The 21,550-nt window shown below is 41.6% G+C and overlaps 1 protein-coding gene across 2 annotated transcripts in view; it reads right to left on the bottom strand.

Annotated features, from left to right (window-relative positions):
* The window catches only part of CACNG2 (calcium voltage-gated channel auxiliary subunit gamma 2), a 147,013-nt gene that overhangs the window by 3,017 nt on the left and 122,446 nt on the right, over nucleotides 1–21,550 (bottom strand). Inside the window, exons 2-3 of one of the 2 annotated variants that reach the window (XM_020787711.3) lie at nucleotides 13,330–13,413; nucleotides 4,276–4,416 (exon numbers count right to left, since the gene is read on the bottom strand). In XM_020787711.3, the coding sequence (XP_020643370.1) occupies nucleotides 4,276–4,416; nucleotides 13,330–13,413 (225 nt within the window). The remainder of the gene's footprint in view (nucleotides 1–4,275; nucleotides 4,417–13,329; nucleotides 13,414–21,550) is intronic. The other variant, XM_020787710.3, reaches the window with a different exon arrangement.

Genomic DNA, 21,550 nt, shown 5'->3' with positions numbered 1-21,550 from the left:
CCTGAAGGGTATCTTATTTGGGGAGGCTATGCTAGAGGATCCACTAGTGAAACAGAAACCCCTTCGTAGGAACCAAGGCTTGGATTTGTGATGCTATCTAATACTTGAATTAGATAAATCCTCAAGGGTGTTGTGAAGTGGTTTTTTTTGGGGGGGGCATGCTGATCACCTTACATATGTTGTAGCCCTTGTTAAATAACTTCTTATTTGACCTTTCTGAGCAGGATATTAAAGTCAGCAGGTATGAGTATGTATGAGAAGCAGGCCCTCTGCAGGGAAAAAGAAGCTTTTGCTTTCTGAGAAGGAATGACCTGACCCTATTAGAAATGCCTTTTAATGCAAATGTGGTGGGGGGGCTTGACTATTATAAAAGGGGGTTGCAACTCAAAAAGCAGTTGGGAGCCATTGGTCTAGGGACTGCGTTTTGCCAAATGCTATTGTAAAAATGGGTTTTCTGGAGTGGAATGGATACCGAAGAACTCCTGAGGTTTTGCAATGTTCAGGTCCCTTCCTTCTTCACTCAATATGATAAGTCAAAGTCCTGACAAATATTGCAAGGTATCCAAGTGGTTGTTAGTCATAACACATGACAAAAGTCTGGTATCAATGAAGTGCTATGAAGCTGAATTTCATTTCTTGTCTTCCTGCATGCATGCAACTTCCAATGGCTGCAAAATATTTTAAATAAAGAACAGGCACTTCCAGGGGCCAGCTTTTTCAAGGCCTAGAAATACTACATTTCCCTGGACTTTAAAGAGCAGCCCATGGTCTCTTGTGTGTGTGTGATTTTCCCCCATGGCTTTCTGCTAATGAGGGATTTCCCCCATAAGGGCAGATGATCATACTGCTAGTGTGAATATGTATGAAAAGCTGATGCAACAGCAGAAGTGGTGTGATTATGTGGTGGAATGAATTCTGGTCACACTGGCAATGATGGAGGATATTGTAAGTGTAACTGTGCTATAAGCACCTCATCGACAACCACTTTTGTTCTCATTTTAGTATCCCTGAGGCACATGAAGGGCACGTGAAGTGAAATACAGGATACCATTCCACCTAAGTTTTTGTTCCTGGTGTAGTTTCCACATAGCCTCAAGTGCCTATGTTAAGGCATATTTTCCTTAGCTGGATATGCCCCAGTATATGCCAGTCTGTGTCCCACTTCATCCTGGGTGAAAGCAAGCATGTGACAAATGAGGCAGCACTGTACACATCATGACCTAGTGACCTAAGCTAGGGAATTGTCACGGACTACGTTATGTGTAGACATTGGGCATACTGGCTGAAAACCAGTACTAAGTTGCAAGGAGCAGGCCCATTGAATCAGTGATGATTTGGTGAGTCAGCTCCTCCATCAGTCTCATTGATTCAATAGGTCTACTCTATTTGCAACCTCTTACCTTAAGCAGCAGGATTTCAGACATTATGTTACTCACAGCACATTATGTTTTGCGATAATGAGGGCATAATAATATGATCTTTTTGAAAATAACAATTAGTAATGCCATTGCTCTTTTTAGTATGATGAATATTTATGCATTCCACCTAAAACCTTATTGGGGAGGGGTAATTTAGGAGTCATTGTTTCACTTTTAAATTATTTATTCAGTAACATTAACAGAAAAAAGCAACTAAAAGGTAATGTGTTACTAATACACTACATGAGGGAGTTCAACAACATCATCAGGGTGTAACAAGCAACAAATTACTTAAAATGACAATAAAAGCAGCAATGACAATATTGCCCTAAGTTCTGGTTCTGCTTAAGTCTGGGAGTCCTCTTCAAATGGAAGAAGGTGATTACTTCTTGTGGTTACTGGAAGAGCTTAGAAAAGGCTATTTTTTGGGACTTACTTTAAGATTCCCCAGCCAGCAATGCCGGTGGGTGTGTTTTGGGAGATGTAGTTAACAGACAAATAGCCAGCCAGCCAGCCAGAAAAACCAAGCTCTGGCCATGTGGCCCTTGGATTCTTCAACTTTTGCATAAATATTGAGACCTGGTCTTTTTTTGAGCAAGTATGGCCTGCTACAGGTTAGAGCTGTTTTTGTTTATTCAAACTCTCAGGCCTTGATACCTCCACAGACATTCATGATGCAGCCAGGGCCTTCTCACCTAATTCTAGTTTTGATTCCTTGAATATTTTCAGGAGGGTTCAGGTCCTCTGAATTAGCAGTATGGTTTGTTTATAGCAGTGGTCCCCAACCTTGGGCCTCCAGATGTTCTTGAACTTCAATTCCCAGAAATCCTGACCAGCAGAGGTGGTGGTAAAGGCTTTTGGGAGTTGTAGTCCAGGAACATCTGGAGGCCCAAGGTTGGGGACCACTGGTTTATAGTACTTGAGATGGCATTACTTTCTTTTGCACCCACCTGTCTAGCACTATGCAGAGCTTTATCAAGTTTCTTTTGCTTTTGCTTTTTTGATCCTACCACTGCCAGGATCACCCAACAAGCAACACTACTGGCCAAGGTTCTAGCAGCAGTAGCCCCCAAAAGTACCAGCCTAAATCCAGTTGTTAGTCCCAACTAGACTAAGCCAAGTGAATCAACAGGAAGGTGCTAATTTAATGCTTATGTAAGTCCCACTGATTCGGGGGGGGGGGTCTTCTAAAGTTAGAACTAAACATTGACTTGAGAACAATTTTTTCCAAGCCCTAACCCTATCCCTTCCTACCTACGGTCAAATCATTCAGGTGAGTCAGCTCATATGTAGAAGTAGTGCTGAAAGATGTCACCTCTGCGTCTTGCCAAGTAGCTTTCTTTCCTTTGTGCATAGTTTTGGTGATGTAAACATAGAATTAATTTGCAAGCTGATTGCTCAGATACATAGCTCTGAGGAAATCACATGGTGTCCTCTCCTGGCCTTTGACTTAACTTATTTACTTTGAAACATTTTCCCCTATTGTCCTTCATTATACCAGGTTGCAGGGCATTCTCTGCAGTCTTTACCACTATCAGTGTCCAGTGCTGGTCTGTGACTGTTAGAAGTCTAAAGCAAATGCCACAAACCTCCTCCACACACCATGCAAATCTCAACTGGAGTGGCAAGTGTGTTTTCCTTCAGCTCTTGTGATGGGCACCAATCTCCACTGCACTTGAGGACACCAATCTAGCAAAGGGGACACAAAACACACTATGTGTGGTGTACACAGTTCTGCCTGTTTGGCATCTTGTCACTGATCCCTGTGTTTGTTTTGATTTGTTTGAATTTTATTTACATTTTATATACATCTATAATTTTAAACTGTGCAGTGCTCCAACATGAATAAAGAAAGCAAGCTTCTGTTGCCTCAAGAAACAATTTTGGGTCTATCTTAGGTTAGCCAAGGGCCCTCTTTTACAGAGAACAGTTCTCTGTTTCAAAGGCTATCCAGACCAAGTCAGACTTAAACAGGAAGAACCAAAAAAGAAGGGTGATCTGGAATCTTGAAATTGCCCCATCCACAGTGGGCACTTGGAGAGATGACTCAGCAGTAGAACAGGCCACCTGGTCACTCTTTTCCCGCTCAGGTGAGATGCAATTTTATTTAAATCACGACAATCATATCTAATTTGGCATCTGTGAATATAAATAAGCCCATGCAGCTTTTGCAAATCTATATCTCATTTTGTCCTCTTCCTTGGTGATACATGTCCTCTGTTTTGCTTTGTTTTGTTTTATTATGTTATGTGGAAATGGCCAGGCAACAGATCTATCTAACTATAGAACTGGCTCTGTCCCACCCCACAACACTTTTTTATTCTCAACCAAATTCCAGTACTAAAAGACTAAAAGTGAGTTCGGCTAGGAGAAAACGGATGCTAGAGAGACATAAAGTGTGACACAGTAGGGGTTTTGTCTCCATTCGTCCATATTCACTTTTGAACTAAGAACAGGAGCTCCTATGGCCAGCTCAGTACAAAGCTGGAGCAGAGCTGAATTTAAACATGTGGTTCTTCCATGATCATATTCCACTGCAAGCCCCATAGTTGAAATGCAGTGATGCACTCCTTGTAGCTCACTCCCCACCCCCAATGCTGGCTTAAAAATAGTCTACTAGTAAATTAATTCAGAAATAAGTAGTTGTCATTGTAGCTGTGCAAATATTTAGCTCCTCACTTTCCCCTTTTGACTGCTTTATTGCTCTTTGGCATGTGGTTGCTCTCTTGATCTCCCAACACATGGAGTCCTTCCCTCAATCACGTGATTTCTCTCTCACTCTCTCCCCCTCTAACCCCTTGGTGCTCATCTTTTGGTACCACAGACGGGCGGCCCGCTTGCCCCTCCAGCCCTTTACCTGCGGACACGAAGAAGATGCCAGCACTAAGGATGATGTTATGCCGGGTTTTGTAGAACTCGCTGGCTGCAATGCAGAGTCCACCCATGAAAAGCAGAATCACACTCAGGATCGGAAAAATACTAGAGGCCCTTACAGCCCCTGTAAGCAAAGAAAAGGAGTTTGGGGGGGGGAAGAGAAGGAAGGAGAGGAAGGGGAGAAATAATACACAGCATGTGGATGAGACAAAGGGAGAGGAGAGGGGGGAAGACATACCGATGTGAGAAAAGTGGAGAAATAAGAGATTGGAGGTAGGGTGAGGATTGCAGCAAGGAGAACAAAAAAAGATGGAGCAAAGAAGCGTAGGAATTGGAAGGCCAGTGATAAGGAGACGGAAGGAGGAGAGAGAAACAGAGTGTCAACAGAAGAAGAAAGCTCTTACAAATGAACTGTTAACATCTTGTTTACTAGAAAACCAGCAGTGCACTTAAGGCTGGGGGACCCGTCAAATGGCATCTGGTAGTAGCAGCAATTTACTCGAGTCCTTTAGGCAAACCAGAAAGCCCAGAGTCATATTCCTCAGATCAAGCACGCGGTGACATCTAAAAACTACCATCAGTGCAGTGTGGTATCCAGCGTATAGGTGACAACAACAGTCAGTGGAGGCATTGTGAAAAGAAACACAGATGTTGTACAGAAGTAAGTGTGGAGGACTCTCCTCATGGAACCAGACGACCAGTCCCTGCATGCATACGGACACACACATAAGGGATACATATATATATGCATGTATATTGCACAGAACAAATGAAGGCAGAGCTGTCTCTATGTGCCTGTTCTCAGGCCTCCCGTTCGCTCATATGCCAGCCACCAGATGGCAGTAGTGCATGGATACTTAAACAGGCATGCATACATACACACTCCCTCCTTAGGTTATGTGTATAGGCATCGCTCCTCATTGCACTTGCTTTCGCTATTGCTTCCCACAGCAAATGTGCACAGCATGGATACGACACATGTGCTCGCTTCTGCGCACATACCTGCAGATACATGTGAAAGAGAAACCCCACCGGTCCATAGGTCTTACGTGTGTGCCTATGGATATTTAAAGACAAACACCCAGATGTTTCTGGCATCCCAACTTCACATGTGAGAAGTACTGAGGCTAATATGTGCACTTGCTGCAAATGTAGCATGCCCAGCACATGCTAAGTTGTTCAGTCCTCAAAAGCACTAAGGTAGGAGGCCACAGTATATGTGCCATGGCAATGTGGGTTAAAAAGTATCCATTCACTATCCTCTGATTAACTTGCTAGTTGGAAAACAGAATGGGCTATCTTTACTGTGTGATAAGATATAATTAATTAATGTGGAATCTTATTTTGAACATGCTCTCTTCTTGATCTAGGGAGGAATAAAACCGAGTTGTTTTACTTACTCGTGACTTGTTTATTCTTATGACGTGACTAGTTAAGCCTTCCTTTCTTGCCCAGTTAGTACTCCCAATTCACAGGAGTGTATTTCATGATGCAAATACCCAAGACAAGTGTTATGATGCAGGGAAGTAAGGAAGCCCATAAGAGACACATTAGTAAGAGGACTTCATTAGCAGCAGCTTTCTTTCTTGGGAGGACTACGTGACCCTATGCTAAGCTGTCACATTTAGTCACAGTGGCTTAATGGAAAACTCTACCAACTGCATATAGAGAGGCTGCTGCCTCAATCTAGAAAGCAGTGTGTGAAAGCAGGCTGATAGGCACACGGTATATGAAGATATCTGCATGCACATTTGCCTAGGCATTGTGATATGATCTGGGTTCCAGTGAAAGGACTGGATGCAACTTTTGATGTGTGTATGATTGGTAGGTAAATCTTCATGTATGACTAATGGTATCTGATAGGACCTTAATTGTGGGTGCCTTCTATAATAGGCGTGAGTGACTTGTGCCCCTCCAGATTTGGTCAGAGTGCACTTTCTGGGATTCCTGTCCATTGTCTGTGCTGATCCATAATGAAAGTGTGGTTGTCTGTGCCTGATCAAACATTTTATCTCTGCGAGTCAAGTGGCAAAGAATGAGAGTTCCAGAACACATCCTAATGCAGCAAGTAGTGCGTTCAATGAATGAAAGGACATGGTTTTGTTTCAAAACTCTCCAGCAAGCCTCATGTGTTCTGTTCTCTGCCGACTTTTCATCAAGGGTCCATTCATTTATTAAAAAAACCTCCCCTTGCATTCTCCACGTGGAGTTTTACTGTTATCATTTCCTTCAGGAAGTAGATGTTATTATGCAGCTCTTCTTTGGGAGGGCAAAGGAAGTTTTTAAAACAGGTTATTTGAACCCTGATTAACAGTTGCTGTAGCTTGAAGTGCGCTGGGAGGTTTTGGAAAGTTTTGCATTTGAAACATTCCTTGCATCACCTTGAATCACGCTGGTCTACTTTGAAGGGGTGGTGTGGTTATCCTAAATGTTAAAAATTGACAGGTACAAAATGTTTATGGAAACAAATACCGGATCTGTCCCCATATTTGGGATGTGAGTGATGGATTTGGAGAGAGACTTAGCTCAGCAATAGAGCATAGATATTTTGCAGACAAAAGATCTCAGGTTCAATTCCCAGAATTTTCAGGTAGGGCTAGAAGAAGTCCTGCCTGACACATTTGAGAGCGGCTCCTGCCAGAGATGACAACACTAGGCTAAGTAGACCAAGGATCTCACTTAGTAAGGAGGCAGCTTTGGAAGGTTTGCTTCCTGTTGCCTTCCTGTGCTTCTCATTTGGCCTTTTTTTGTTTGCATTGTCAAGTACAAAAGGTAATCACACACCAAGCCATTCTATTTCGCACCTGGTTTGCCAGATGGTGTTCTGTTGTTTTGCTCAAGAATCCACAATTTTTGCGTAAATGCAGAAAACACAAATAAAGGGGGACAGGGAAGGAAGAAGAGAATGAAAAGGGGGCATGTTCTTAAACCTTTCGTCATCTTTCTTTCATTCCCTATAGGCTGTGTGATGCTAATTCTACGACACATGTACAGAGCGCCAACATCATTGCCGTGCAAAACACAGGCATGACAGTCTTTGGGTCCTGAGGATTCTAAAACTGCATTCAACAGGCAAGACAAGTATTTTTCTTTTTCTTTTTGCCTTTCCCAGATTTTTGGCCATGTTTCAGAGATGGTGCTATGCTCTGCTAATTACTTCTGGAAAGCATTAATGAGATTTAACAGTGGGGAATGTTAGCAAATGCCAGGAGATGCTCATCATCAGAAAATGCCCTACATACTGACGGTCCTTTTAGAGACCAAAGGTGTGTACATCTTTCTTTCACACATCACATATTAATCCAAAGCAAAAACAACAAAGAGTTTTATGGACCACTTTGGACTGGCTGGGAGAGGACTCTTATTCAGAATACTTATGCACAAGTGCAACTCTGAGCTCAATTGGCAGGATTCACTGCTATTACAAAGAGTGGATTTATTTGCAGCCCTACATATTTGAAGCCCTTCTCCTTTCCTTAGCTCCAGTTCTGCTAGGAAGGTAGCAAAATCTCTTTGCCCTCTATGCTTGTCTTTTGCGTTTGCTACCTACATGAAAGTGTATAATCAATGTGCAGAGGTTAAATCTAACGGTTTCTTGATTGCATAGCTGGATAGCTCTATAGAAAAAAGGATGGAAATATGTAGGTGCTAATGGGTCACTGCGATGTTTTACTAGACTAGTTTTATGAGATTACTACTGTCTAGGTTTTATAAGGTTCCTGCAGTGCATTGTAAATAGCGCTGGCTTTAAAAGCAGCGTGGAGACCTTAGTTATAAAAAAAATATTGTGCAAGATTCTTATCTGGAAGTGGTCATTATAAACATACATCATGAGATTTGTCCCAGGCTTAACTACTTCTTGGTTTGTATCAGACTGCCATTTTTAACTTAGAAAGCCTTTCATGGCTTGGTGCCTCATTACTTAGAGACTGTTTTGTTCCCATGTTTCCTTACTCATGTCCTGGGACCATAATCAGAGGTTTTGCTCCCCACCTACTTCAGTACAGTGAGTAGCTACACTTGAGTAGGCATCCTTACTGGAAGAGTTCTCTTCCTGGCCACTGTGTTTGTCATATATTCACTGGAGTTCTTATGGATGCTGTTGGCACAAGCATGATAATGAAAAACAGAGGGCACATCCTCTGGCAGACAGGCATTCACCTCTTCATCTGTGGCCTCCAAGATGGGATGGATGCTTTCACTTATAGGCATGAGTGTCTGCAAGACATCTGCTCACAATCACATGTGCATGGTCGTACTCAATGCACACGCTTCTTAAGGTTTCCTTGGTGGTGACATATCTCTGCTCACCTTATCTGCTCTAGCGTCCCATTTGTAAAACTCTTTCTCCACAGAAGTGCAGCTGACACTTATTCTGCAGTGAAGGCTTCTGTTCACCCAAAAGTTTTAGCTGGCCTGTCTGCCCTGTTTTTTTTCCCTTTTCTTTTTGCTTCCTTTATATTTGCTTCGTCACTGCATTTGGCATTGATTTTGATGTGTTATGTGCTTATTTGATCACACTCATATTTGAGTATATCAGCCTATTATGATGAAGTATGGTGCAAAAATTCTTAATGATTTTGCCACTAAAGAGGAATAGCAAGTTATAAACACTATTAGCATATTCCTTTGAGGATACAATTGTATATGTGATGTTGCATGGTCAGTGTCACATTATATCTATATCTATATCTGAGCCCCATTAGTCCTCTAATCTGCTCAAGCTATCATTTCCCTCATTCAAGTCTCACCATTTAGAAATCGGAAATGCTTGGACTACCCAAGCTATGTAGTTGAGTGAAGATTCAAATCCAAGTTTTCCTGGTAAAAACGTAGTATTCTGTCCACTGCAATCATATCTCCTCCCCCCAACACAGTGCCATGTTAAGCACATTTGCAAAACCACTTTTGTTCCTTGAGACCATAAGATCTTCCATCCATCCATCCATCCATCCATCCATCCATCCATCCATCCATCCATCCATCCATCCATCCATCCATCCATCCATCCATCCATCCATCCATCCATCCATCCATCCATCATTTATTCAGGTGTTTCTAGCCTGTCCTACGTCAATAGATCTCAGGACAGGGTCCAATCAGTAGAACAGCCAGGTTAGATGAAACAATAGGCCCATTTAGTACAACATTCTCTTTTCAAAGGGCCAACCCAAATGCCCATGGGAATACCACAGAGAGGACATGAGTATAGCTATAGCTCCTGTCTCACATTCCCTAGCAATCTGTAGAGAGAGACATGCTGCAGTGGACACTGGGTATAATATGTTATCAGCAGCCACTGATAGCTCTCTCCTCCATGAATTCTCCAGTCCCCCTTTATATATATAGGGGGATTTTTATACAGTATATATAGAAGCAAGAAAAACAATAATAACAACACTAAACCCTTTTAAAATGAACCAGTTGTTGGCTGTTATTACATCACTGCTAGAAACAGGATGACTTTCGGGAACAAGACTGGCGTTATCATTTTATGAGCTGTTTTGGGGATCCTGTTCTCTCAAAAATGGCATATAGATTTTTTTTATAAACAAACATTTAAAGGTAAAATCTGCTCCATTCTAGTGTGACCTAAATACATCTGCCACTGCAGAGTAATAACCAACAATTAGTAAGTTAAGAGTTCAACTCTGTACATATTCATTCAAAAGGAAGTTCCATGAATTGAACACGGCTTCCTATGTTTTGACATGTGATTCATCACTGGAAGATTAACAGGAGTGTTGTTTGCTAGTCTGGTTGTTCAGGTATATCCTGCTAAGGAAATCCCATTATGGAGGAGAAGTGGGTCACTCATTGGGAATGCTCTCTCATTAACATGTAATTTGATCCCAAGTCTAGCCAAGTCTTGTGGAATCTATGTTATTTTTCACTAGACCCCTGAGATCTGCCAACCAGAGACATCCGGGAAACAAGGGGGCAGACATATGACAAGAATTAGGGAACAGAAAGCCTTTTAATACACACTCAGACCAGGGATTTAAGATCTGTATGATCAACGAGCTCACAAGTGTTTGTTTCCAAGAACCTGATTTAGGTTGAAGAAGAAAGTTTTCTAATTGTTGCTGTATTAGATGTTGGAAGTTTTACTGAACTGATGCATATCACCCAGAGATCTACCAGTAACTCTTTGTCTGCCTCTGTCCAGCCCTGGTCTAATACACCCCAAAAGGTAGATCAGGAATGGCCAAATTCCCAGGGTTGGAGGCTGCATTGGAATTCCACCCCATCTATTGGGGAGGCTGTAACACAGCCCCCAGAACAATGATTTTTTTTTTTTGGTGACCAGTGACTACTGCTAGAGATTAGCATCTGCCACTGAGCTTTCTACTGCATTTGCTTCCAAAACTGGCAGCAGTTGCAGTGGCTCGATGGTACAGAAAGGTGCTAGCACGTCCTTCTGTACGAAAGAACCCCATAGACTGCCAGGATAGAGCAGCCCCTTCCTTTTTCTTAAAAAAGAAGGGAAGACAAGGTCTTCTCTGAGTAGTGACATTACAGTTTGGCAGCCTCTTTCTATCAACAGTTGCAAAAGGGGCTAGGAGGTGGAAGACTGCACGCACTCTGTGAACCAAGTGCTGCCCACCCTTCTGGGCTGGAGAAATTGGGGCAGAAAGCTACTGCCTCTTCTCCTTGAACCGGATGCTGCTCATTTGCTCAGAGAGGGCAGGGGAGGAGAGCAGGACAGCCAAGAAGAAAAACAGTAGAAATGGATATCACTAGAGTGGTCATCTCAAAAGTTATATGTCAATGCCCAGCCTCTCCTTGAACTCATGGCACTTGTTTACAATAAAGAACAAGAGAGAATTGCCACACCAGAAGCCAAGATAGTGGTGTATGATCTGTCCTGCTTGGTCAGATCCTAGAGCCATCTAATCCCATATTCTGGCTTCCAACAGCTAGAAGGTTGATGTCTTTCAGAGCTTCTCAAGCAGAATGTGAAAGGGGCAGCCATCCATGTTTGCTTTCCTCCAGCAGTGGATACTCAGAGGTATACTGCCTTTGAACATGGAAGTTCTGTTTCACTGTCATGGGTAGTACTGTAGTTTCTTGGTAAGTTGAAATGGCAAAGGAGAGGAAACCAGGCTATATATTATAATTGCAATGTGCTCCTGAGAGAAGCAGAAGCAGCCAGGGGAAGTGGTGCTTAACCTTTTCCCTGCCAAACTGCATTCCCTTTGGGATTTCATCCAGCTGTTTTCCTCTTTGAAGGCCCCAAGAGGTTTTTGTAATGAAGCAGTGGCTGTCAAGTTAACTGTATATGAGTATAACGTATAGTTTGGCCTTAAAATAGAGCCTTACGGGGAAAGTGAATGATTGCTAGTTGACATTTAATTGAATCTGCCCAATCCTGAAATCTGAACAAAAGGATAATTAAAGAGATGGTGTATCATTGAAGATTGCTTCCTTTTTAAAAATGCTTTTTTTTCCTCACAGAAAGTACAAGATCCCACAAAGCAGGCAGGCAGGGGAGACATAAACCTCCTCTCTAGCTCTCCCATACTATTGGTGTCTACAAAATGTTGTACAAAAAAAAAAGACAGTGTTGTGGCACCAAACTGGCATGCAATGTTTATATCGGTTGGGGAGGGGAATGCAAGAATGGGGGAGGGTGTAATGGACACAGTCCCTTTTCTTTGCAATATATTACGCAACAGGGAGAGACGGGACAGTAGGGGATCTGGCTGTCTTGAAATGTCTAAGGAGGGGGCATGCCACTCTCTGCTCCCCTCATCAGTGAGCTGTCTGTTACAATCGCAAGTTCTTCTCCTTTGATCATTGATGGACAATTTAGATGCCAGTTTATCTGGGACGAAGCCGGGGGGGGGGGGGAAACCCATCACAGGTCTCAAACATATGTATTGTCGTCATCACCATCATAATCATCATTGCCACCATGTCACTGCCAAGCATCATGCCATGTCTGGAAATATTGCACTAGCCTAGTAATTGCAACACTTGTTCCTTGGGATGCGTTCCACAGATGGCAGTGAAGAGGGTTTCAATCTCTCTCTCTCTTTCTCTCTCGATTCCAAATCACCCGAATTAAAGTCAAGAGAGCGACTGGGAAAGATTCTCTCCAATATGTTTACACAGCCCTTTTAAAGGTTTATGGTGGCATTTAATGGCCATGAATGTGTGTGTGTGTATGTGTCATTTGCAACTCTCAATGTTAAGTGTGCATTCTGAATTTTAAATTTTGATATTTCATCTATTTTGGAGTTGTCGTTTTTTAAAGTAACACATGGTTTGGCTTTGAGCTTCTTCCCCACCAATTTCCACTGCACTTTTCTTTGCTGCTCCTCAACAACTGCTGGTGCCTCAATCTAGATGCCTGGGGCTTTGGCAGTCACTACCAAGCAGAAGGTGTACAAAGCGCAGTTGAGGAGACACGACTGGAAGACAACCCCAGCTCACACATACATTTTGTGGCACTTACTTGTGCCGCCAGAGGTCTAAATCCAATATAACACTACTGGAGTGAAGCTTCCCAGTGACATTGCTATACAATACTACATAGTTGCAAAACTCCTTACACAACCACTTGCAAAATCAGTTGTGCAACCGTGTGTGCAAAATAAAACCGACCCAACTTCCCTGTCTTAGATACCCCCCTTGTGCAGCTGAGAAAATATGCAAAGGTTTTTATAAATGGGTCTTCTGCTAGCACAGTGCTGTCAAAGATGGGCCAGAAAGTTTTCTTCACACTGAAATATAATTCATTGGAAGTGTATTGACACTTTGTAAAATTGATGGTCGAACATTTATTGGAGGAATTTTTTTTCTCAAGAGATCCATGAGAAGTGTGAGAAGGAGTGTTTTGGCAGCAGAACCTTGCATAGCAGGTCCATAAAAACCCCAAGATGTGTTGCACTTGGATGTGTGGTCCTCCCTCACCACCCCAGTGTGCCCATCCTCAAGGGAAACAGCAGTGAACCACATCATCAGCAAAGAACGAAGGGCACCCATGCTAGGCACACATGCCAGTTCAAAGGAAAAGAATCTGCAGACTTACGGAGGAAATATTCTGCTGTGTCGGCTTCATACTCTGTGTCCTCGAGGAAGTGATCGATTTGCTTACACAGACCTTTAAAATTCCCTACAATACAAGAGGAGAAACAACAAATGAGAACATCAGATGAGGCAACAGCTCCCTTTCTCCCTGGGTTTTTTCTTTTTCCTTTTTCTTTTCAAGGCCCCTTTCAGAAGATTGTTTTGGCACTGAGCAAATGCACACGTCTGCTGTTCTAGTAGGAAATCTGGAGACTTCTGCTTCTGTTGCTAGCGTGTTTCTCCAGCATTCACACGGTCACCTTCTGTTGTTGAGAAGCACAGGATGCTCCTTTCCCATCCCTCCAAACAGATTTTTTTTTTTTTGGGTATCGTATAAGAAAGCAATGTAGGATTAGAAAAGCAGTCTCTGCAGTCGCCTATTGGACAATGACCATGTCATCACCATGCCGAACCCGTGCAGATTTGTTACTGTTCAATTCATGGCATATCTTTCTTTAAAAAGATAATTTAAAGGCTTAGCACTCTGTGTTAGTCAAATGCGGGGCACTATTCATGCCTCTTATAAAACAAAGCACAAATACTAACATGCAACATGACTGGTAGAAATATGTGACCAATTTTCTTTTATTTTTCTCTAAACTTAGCTAGCTGCTTTAAAGGCTGTAGCCACACTGATGCTGAAGCCTATATTTGCCCTTATGGCAACAACAAAAAAAATCCTCTAGTACGAAGCTATCTCCCTGGTATGAAGAATACCCTTTCCTTCATTTATTACATAGGGATAAAATACTGTGCCATTGAAACGAGATTCTGCTTAGGACTGCTTTAGTAGGAAGAAGAGAATTGATATTCTAGATCATCTTGAAGGAATATGGACAACGTGTGCTATATGTACCACCACACACATCACTAGACATTTATTAAAACAACAAACAGCTGCAGTATGCTTTCCTCCTCGGCTGCTGAAGCTAATTTGCAGATAACACAAGGAGGCATAGGAACAGGGTGTCTCAGTGAAGCTGAGAGCAATGCTGTCAGGAGGCCAGAATCTGTTATAGCCCTAGACTCCTTTCAGGGTCACACAAGGCAAAATGGTCACAGCTGAGGCATCAGATTAAGATACACTCACCCTCTTCAGGAGTAATGGCTGCACCAGCAGAAAATAGATTAGTTCTTATGGTGATGAGGATGGCAGCTAATGGGCAGCAGCAGTAGCTGAAGGTGACATTGGCAGAGGAAGCAACAGCAGTGACATGCTAATTTTTGTAAGTACTGTGCAGAAAGTAGCAGTGGTAAATCACTACTGAAATTTCCTTACCATGAAAACCCTATGATGAGACAGATAAAAAAATGAAACAAGAGATAGTGTTGGAAGACGTGATTCCCATGTCAGAAAGCACTCACTCAGCTATTGGGGAAGGGCAAAGGATAAGTACAAATTATACTGATGATGCAACTGGATTAAAGCTGAAAGGATGTCTAGTGGCTGATGTAGACAGATGTGAAAAAAAAGTCCAATGCTGCAAAACAAATACAGTTGGAACATGGAATGTGAGAAGTATGAATCAAGGTAAATTGGAAACCGTAAAGCTGGAAATGGAATGTATAAACATTGCAGTGCTTAGTGTCAGTGAACTAAAGTGGACTAGAATGACATGTTTTCACTCAGACGACTACAAAATATTGTACTCTGAAAATGACAAACTCAGAAGAAATGGAGTAGATTTAATACTGAGACAGGATGTAGCATAGGCAGTTAGGGGTTATGATGCACAAGCTGAGAGAATATCAGTCAGATTCCATGGAAAAACTATCAATATAGCCATCATTCAAATCTATGCTCCACGTACAAATGCTGAAGAAGATGAAATTGAAACATTTATGTAAGCATCCAGAAGTAAATTGATCATACACCAAAGCAAGGTATTAATTTCTGATTAATTTAAAGTCCAGATAAAGAAGAGATGTGCATTGCTAAACTCAACTGACTGTGAACCAGAAAAACTGTGGAGTGAAACCAGAGATATTATTAGGGGGAAAAGCAAAAAGACAATTCCTGTAGTAAAAAGAAAATAAAAACCTAGATGGATGATGAAAGAAACACTTAGAATTGTAAAGGACAGGTGAGAAGCAAAAGGTGATAGAAATAGGAGCAAAACCCCAAATGCAGCTTTTCAGCGACTGTAATGTAGAGAGAAAGAGATGTATTACAATAAACAGTACAAAGAAACAAAGGAGAACAACAAAAGGGATCTTTTCAAGAAGATCCAATAAATCAAAGGGAAATTTGAAGCCTAGATTAGATTAAAATTGAATCAGAATAGAATTTACTTTATTGTCATTGTACCTCCGTACAACAAAATTAAATCCCATCTCCAGTACACATAATGATAAAACACACAAGAATATAGCACCCATAACATGGCAACATAGCACATTACACATAAAACACATCCCTCTCATTCACATCCACATCCATTAGGAATGCTAAAAGATGTCAAGGAAAATTACAGGCCTGAGCAGAATGGAGTGTATTAATGAGAATCCATAATGATCAGGTGTGTGAAAACTGAGTCAGGATGACTCAGCAGTGCTGATGCAACTCATGGATGATGCAATGTGTGATCTGATTGGTCCTGTATATGTATATATGTGTGAATTGTACAGTCAGTTGTATCTTCTTCCTGCTTGAAGATCACTTCTACATGTTATGCTGCCAGACTGATGTAAATACTGCTGTAAATACACGTTGCTGAAGGAAATGCTGCTGGACTGTGTGTAAGTTATTTCTGGCCTGGACCGCGAATTACTCTGCTAAATCCGTGATTTGCGTTAAGAAACGCTGACAAACGACAAAGTGGAAAGCACACTATCTGACCAGGAGAAAATAAAGAGAAGGTGCAAACAGTATTCCGAAGACTTATACAGAAGAGATAAAAGGATGGCAGACTTCTTTGAATAGGATTTCTATGTCAAAGAACATGCAATTCTATAAAGTGAAGTGAAACTGTTCTAAAAGCACTGAGAAGAAGCTAGATGGGATACCGACATAAACTATTTCAATCCACAGAGATTGAATCTGTTAAACTTCTAACATGCATATGCCAACAAATATGGAAAATGATGTAATGGCCCACAGACTGGAAACATTCAATATACATTCCAGTCCCCCAGAAAGTATATGCCAAGGAGTGCAGTAACTATAAGATCATTGCTCTGATTCACCATGCAAGCTGATGCTCAAGATGTTGCAATAAACCTTATATGGTGAGAAATGCCTGATATTCAAGCTGGATTCACAAAAGGAAGAGGTGCTCGAGGTCTTATTGCAAATATCCGCTGTCTACTGGAAGGCACCAAAGAATTTCTGAAAAAGATCAATCTATGCTTTATAGACTACAGCAAAGCCTTTGTCTGTGTGGGTCTAGAGAAACTATGGGTTGTTTTGAAAGATATTGGTGTGCCTCAGCACTTGATTGTCCTGTATTGTGGACAAAAAAAAAAGACCATTAGGACAGAATATGGAGAGACAGAATGGTTTCCTATAGGCAAAGGTGTCAGACAAGGGTGCATTTTATCTCCTTATCTGTTTAGTCTGTACACAGAACGTATCATGTGGAAAGCCAGACAAGACTTGGTTTGAGGAGTGAAAAATAACAAAAGAAACATCAATAATTTAAGGTATTCAGATGACACCATCTTACTGACAAAAAGCAGCAGCAATGACTTGAAACAACTTTTAGTGAGACTTCAAGAAGGAAGTGCCAAAGCAGGATTGCAGTGGAATAAGAAGAGAAAAATCATGACTACAGAAAAATCACAAAACTTTAATGTTGACAATGAAAAAATTGAAATTCTAAAATATATTGTAAACCTTGTTTCAATCGTCAGTCTAAATGGAGACTATGGCCAAGAAACCCAAAGAAGACTGAGACTCAGAAGAGCAGCAATAAAGGAATTAAAAAAGATAATCAAGTGTAAGGATGTGTCACTGGAGATCAAGAGCAAGACCACATGCTTTTCTGTTCCCAATCACTATGTATGTGAAGGCTGGACAGTTAAGACGGCTGACAGGAAAAAAATCATTTGAAATATGGTGCTGGAGGAGAGCTTTGACGGTATTCTGGATTGCAAGAAAGATGAACAAGTAGGTCCCAGAGCAAATCAAGCCTGAACTGTCTCTGGAGACAATAATGATGAAACTGGGACTGTCTTACTTAGGGAACGTAATAAGAAAGTAAGATTCTCTGGAAAAGACAATAATGCTGGGAAAAGTTGAAGGCAGCAGGAAAAGAGGAAGACCATATACAAGATGGACCAACTCCTTAAAGGAATCTACAGGCTTGGGTTTATAAGAGTTAAACAGGGCTGTTATGGGCAGGACATTTTAGAGATTGTTCATTCATATGGTTACCCTAAGTTGGAAGCAACTTGACGGCATGTAACAGCAGTAGCATAAGTCAGTGTCTCTCTACCTCCATTTTCTTTAAAAGCTATTGCTGTTCTTTGGCGTTGTATTGGTTTTGTGTCTCATTTAGATCTCATAGCTTAATCAAGTTGTTTATCCTGAAAAAATGTCAAGGAATTTTAGCTCTCAGGCTTCCTCAGAGACAGGGAATTGTTTAGTTGTGAAGTAACCAGATTCTACCATCAGAGGTTGCAAATTCAAATCTCTTTCAGCTAGTTGGATTTAGTGGTTAGAGTGCTATATTTGGACTGCAGTGGAGGGCAAGGGTTGAAACATTTCATCTTAGCTCTGTAAGCTATTTGTTTTTGGAAAATACACATGAAGGCTAAACATGTTAGTAATAGTCTGTGGCTGCCTACCAGCAATAGGGTTACCTGGCCTTAGATTTTGTTAGAAGTCAAGGTCTCAGGCTTTGGACCTGAGGTCTATAGGGATGGGATGCTGTCAGCCTGGCAACCCAGATGTTGTGGTTCATTCTCCTGGCTTCAGGACCTGCCATTTTGACATGCTCAGAAATGTGTTTTGTCTTCTTCATTATCTTCCATGCTTCTAAAGCAACTACTGCTGGACTTGACACATCAGACTTAAATTCGTCCCAGGGTGCCCATATTCTCTGTCTGTCAAGCACTCATCCTTCTTCAGTTGTTGCTGAGGGGCCTTATCCTGCACTAGTACAAAGATCCACCCTCTGACCACAAGGCTCTACACCCCACACCCCACCCTCCCAATCTCAGGCTTTACTCCTGATATCTCAGGGAATCAGATATTGCTCATCTGGCAAGCCCCAGCAGCATGGCCTTGGGCTATTGGCCTGAAATTCAACTTGACATTTTTTTTTTTGCAGATAATATAAAAAGAGCATACCTTTTGGTGTGCTGAGCTTGAACATCTGCTGTAATTTTAGCCAAATCTACAAGCAGCCCAAAGAAAATGCTAAATGTAGTTGGAAAGTCCAGCCCAAGGCTAAGATGTTCTTACTGGCAGACCAGAACAAAGCCCATATTTGCTAGGAATATGTCACATCCTAAGGCTGTCGAGACAGTCAGCAGGTTTATATGCAACAGATGCACATAAGATTGTGTACGTACTTTGATTTGTGAACCAAGCTGATGTTCCACACCAACTATATTCTTTTTTTAAAAAGCAAAACAAAACAAAATCCTTATAACAATGAAATCTGAGGATTATAGAAGCTGGATGTGTAATTGATAGTCATCACTGAGTTAGAATGATGCTAGTATGCCCATCTGGAGGTTTTTTTTTTTAAAAAAATCCTCTTTTAATTTTTTTTTAAACTCCCAGAATACCCACCATGGGGGATTCTGGAAGCTGTAGTCCAAAGAAGCCACTTTTTCAAACTTTAGATAAGGTGCACCACCCGTTTGTAGATTTATCTATGATCTTTGTGCTACCATGAAGCCTGAGAAAACTAGAAAGCTTTAATCAGCATGAAGAAAAGCACAGCAATGGATGGGCTGCTACAGCAAAAAGAAATGGTGTGCCAAGTTAGTCATTTAACTTGGCCTCGAGGGGGCAGCTCTTTTATATGTGCCCTCCCCTTTCTTCAAGTGTTGCCAGGCTTGTGGCCATTTTGTAGAGTTGACAACGGAGCGGAACCGTGACTGAAGTATTCAGCTTATGCCTCGTTGGCCAAAGAATAAATGAGTTTTTGTATGGTATGTGACATCAGCACTGATTCATGGTTACTGAAACCTGACTTAACCTTCCTGTACCCTGACTCATCTCTGCTACGACATTTCCCTCACTGGCTGAAGCAAAAGCCAGCAAGTCATAGGTGGCTTGGGTTACTCTGTTGACCTTCCTTTCCCAGAATTTCTGAGCTGTTCATCTTGAGCCAGAGTACAAGTCGGGTGCAACAGCCAGAGCTTGGAAGTAACCTGTTACAGATATCTAGCAATTTATTTTTAGTTCCTTTCTGTGGTAATGAAGGTATATAACTATATTATGTTATAATTATCCCTTATTGAGGGATAATACAATGTATTTTATGGTGCATCTGAAGCATTTAAAACTATCTTCCTAGTTGCAGGGGTCTGACTTCCTGAAATGGCGGTAGAAGAGTGTCGCATGACTGAAATCCAGGCCTGTGCTCCATTGTGGGTGTTGAAGAGATGTCTAGGCAGGTGGGAGGAGAGTGTGTCTTGTGCCACAGGTTAACTCCTTGCAGCATTTCAGATTGTTTAAAGAAGTTACTAAAAGGGTAACTAAGGGGTGGGGGGGTGGTCTCATAGGGACTTGACGGTATGACTTGGACAAATGGGCCACCCCAGTCAAGTCTGAGTAAAGTCCAAATCAAGTTGTCGGTGCGACTTAAATCAGAGTCGACAGCGACTTGTTGTAACTCATGAATCTTCATCCCTGCTGAGTTCTATAACACTAGAAATCCCATGGAAAAGGTTGCTGTGTGTCAGAATTAATTTGATAGCATGCACTTATAATTTATTAATTTACAGATCCAGATACAAAACTAGAAATATTGTTTATAATTTAAATAGAATTATAAATAGATCACATTGATCACTCCAGTGGATGAAACTATGACCAGGTGGGTAGGTGCCTGTTGACTTTGCTGTCCGGAAGCTCACTGTGACTGGGCACCTTCAAGGTCCCTAATCTTCTCCCTTAGGGTTCTTTATATGCAATTCTGATTTGGACTAGACAGCCCTTCTCAAGTGGATGACTATTCTATGGCAATCCTTCAGATGGGAGACTTCTCTTTCTCTAAAACAGGATATAGGGCTATCATGAGCCTCAACAAGGGGTTCCAGAACTCAAGCCTACTTACCCTGGAAATTGTAGCTTTTGAAATACGTCCTTATGTTAGGCATGTGGTTCCTAGTTCCCAGTAGGAATGACAGAAGCAACAATAGGAGGAAGCTAGGTCCCACTTAGTGCCAGAAATGGGAAGAAGAGATTCACTTTCTTGTTCCCCTGGGCAAATTAACACTCCATCTAGTACTATTTACCACTATTAATTATTGTTCTGCAAGTAGGCCCCACTTAGTGCCTTTCGTACCCCTGAAACAGAGTCCTACGATTACTTTTTTTGGAACCAACTTATAGAGATCTTAATCGGGCCTTCAGGGGGAGATATTTAAGAAGTGGTTTTTCCAATTACACCTCACCTCCCCCTGAGTTTCCATGGCTGGGAGGGGATTTGAACCTGCATCATCATCTCTCACTCTATCCACTCCACTCCACTGGGTATCATACTTCATTCATACGTATATTAATAATACCAGTATAGCATGTAACATGCAAGCAATTTCTCTGTATCATTATGTGTGTGTATGTGTTTGTCTCTCTCTCTCTCTCTCTCTCTGTGTGTGTAAAAGAGAGAGAGAGAGAGAGAGAGAGAGAGAGAGTTCAAATCATTCAGTGCAGACTTTCAAAAATTAATATTTTTGGTGTAGGTGAGTAATGGTCTTGGAAGGGTGCCCCTTTTTTCTGATCAAGAGACTCCACTACCATGATTTTTATCCACTTGACCTTTCTCCTGTTATAGAGCATTAAACATTTTATGGATGATTTTATGTAGTTATGTCATTCCCCTGCTCTCGCACTAAGGATCGCTGAAAATCACACACTTACCCATGTTGGACTTACCATTTCTTCTTTTAAGCCATGCTGTCCTGCCCTGCTCTAGCTTCTGAATAGTGGGTGTGTACGTTCATTAAAAAACCCAACACTTGTGAGATGCTGTATCTCACTATGACTCTAAATGTACTTAGCA

The sequence above is a fragment of the Pogona vitticeps genome, chromosome 5 (assembly GCF_051106095.1).
Source record: "Pogona vitticeps strain Pit_001003342236 chromosome 5, PviZW2.1, whole genome shotgun sequence".
Lineage (NCBI taxonomy): Eukaryota > Metazoa > Chordata > Lepidosauria > Squamata > Agamidae > Pogona > Pogona vitticeps.
This window is presented reverse-complemented; position numbering and strand designations above follow the sequence as displayed.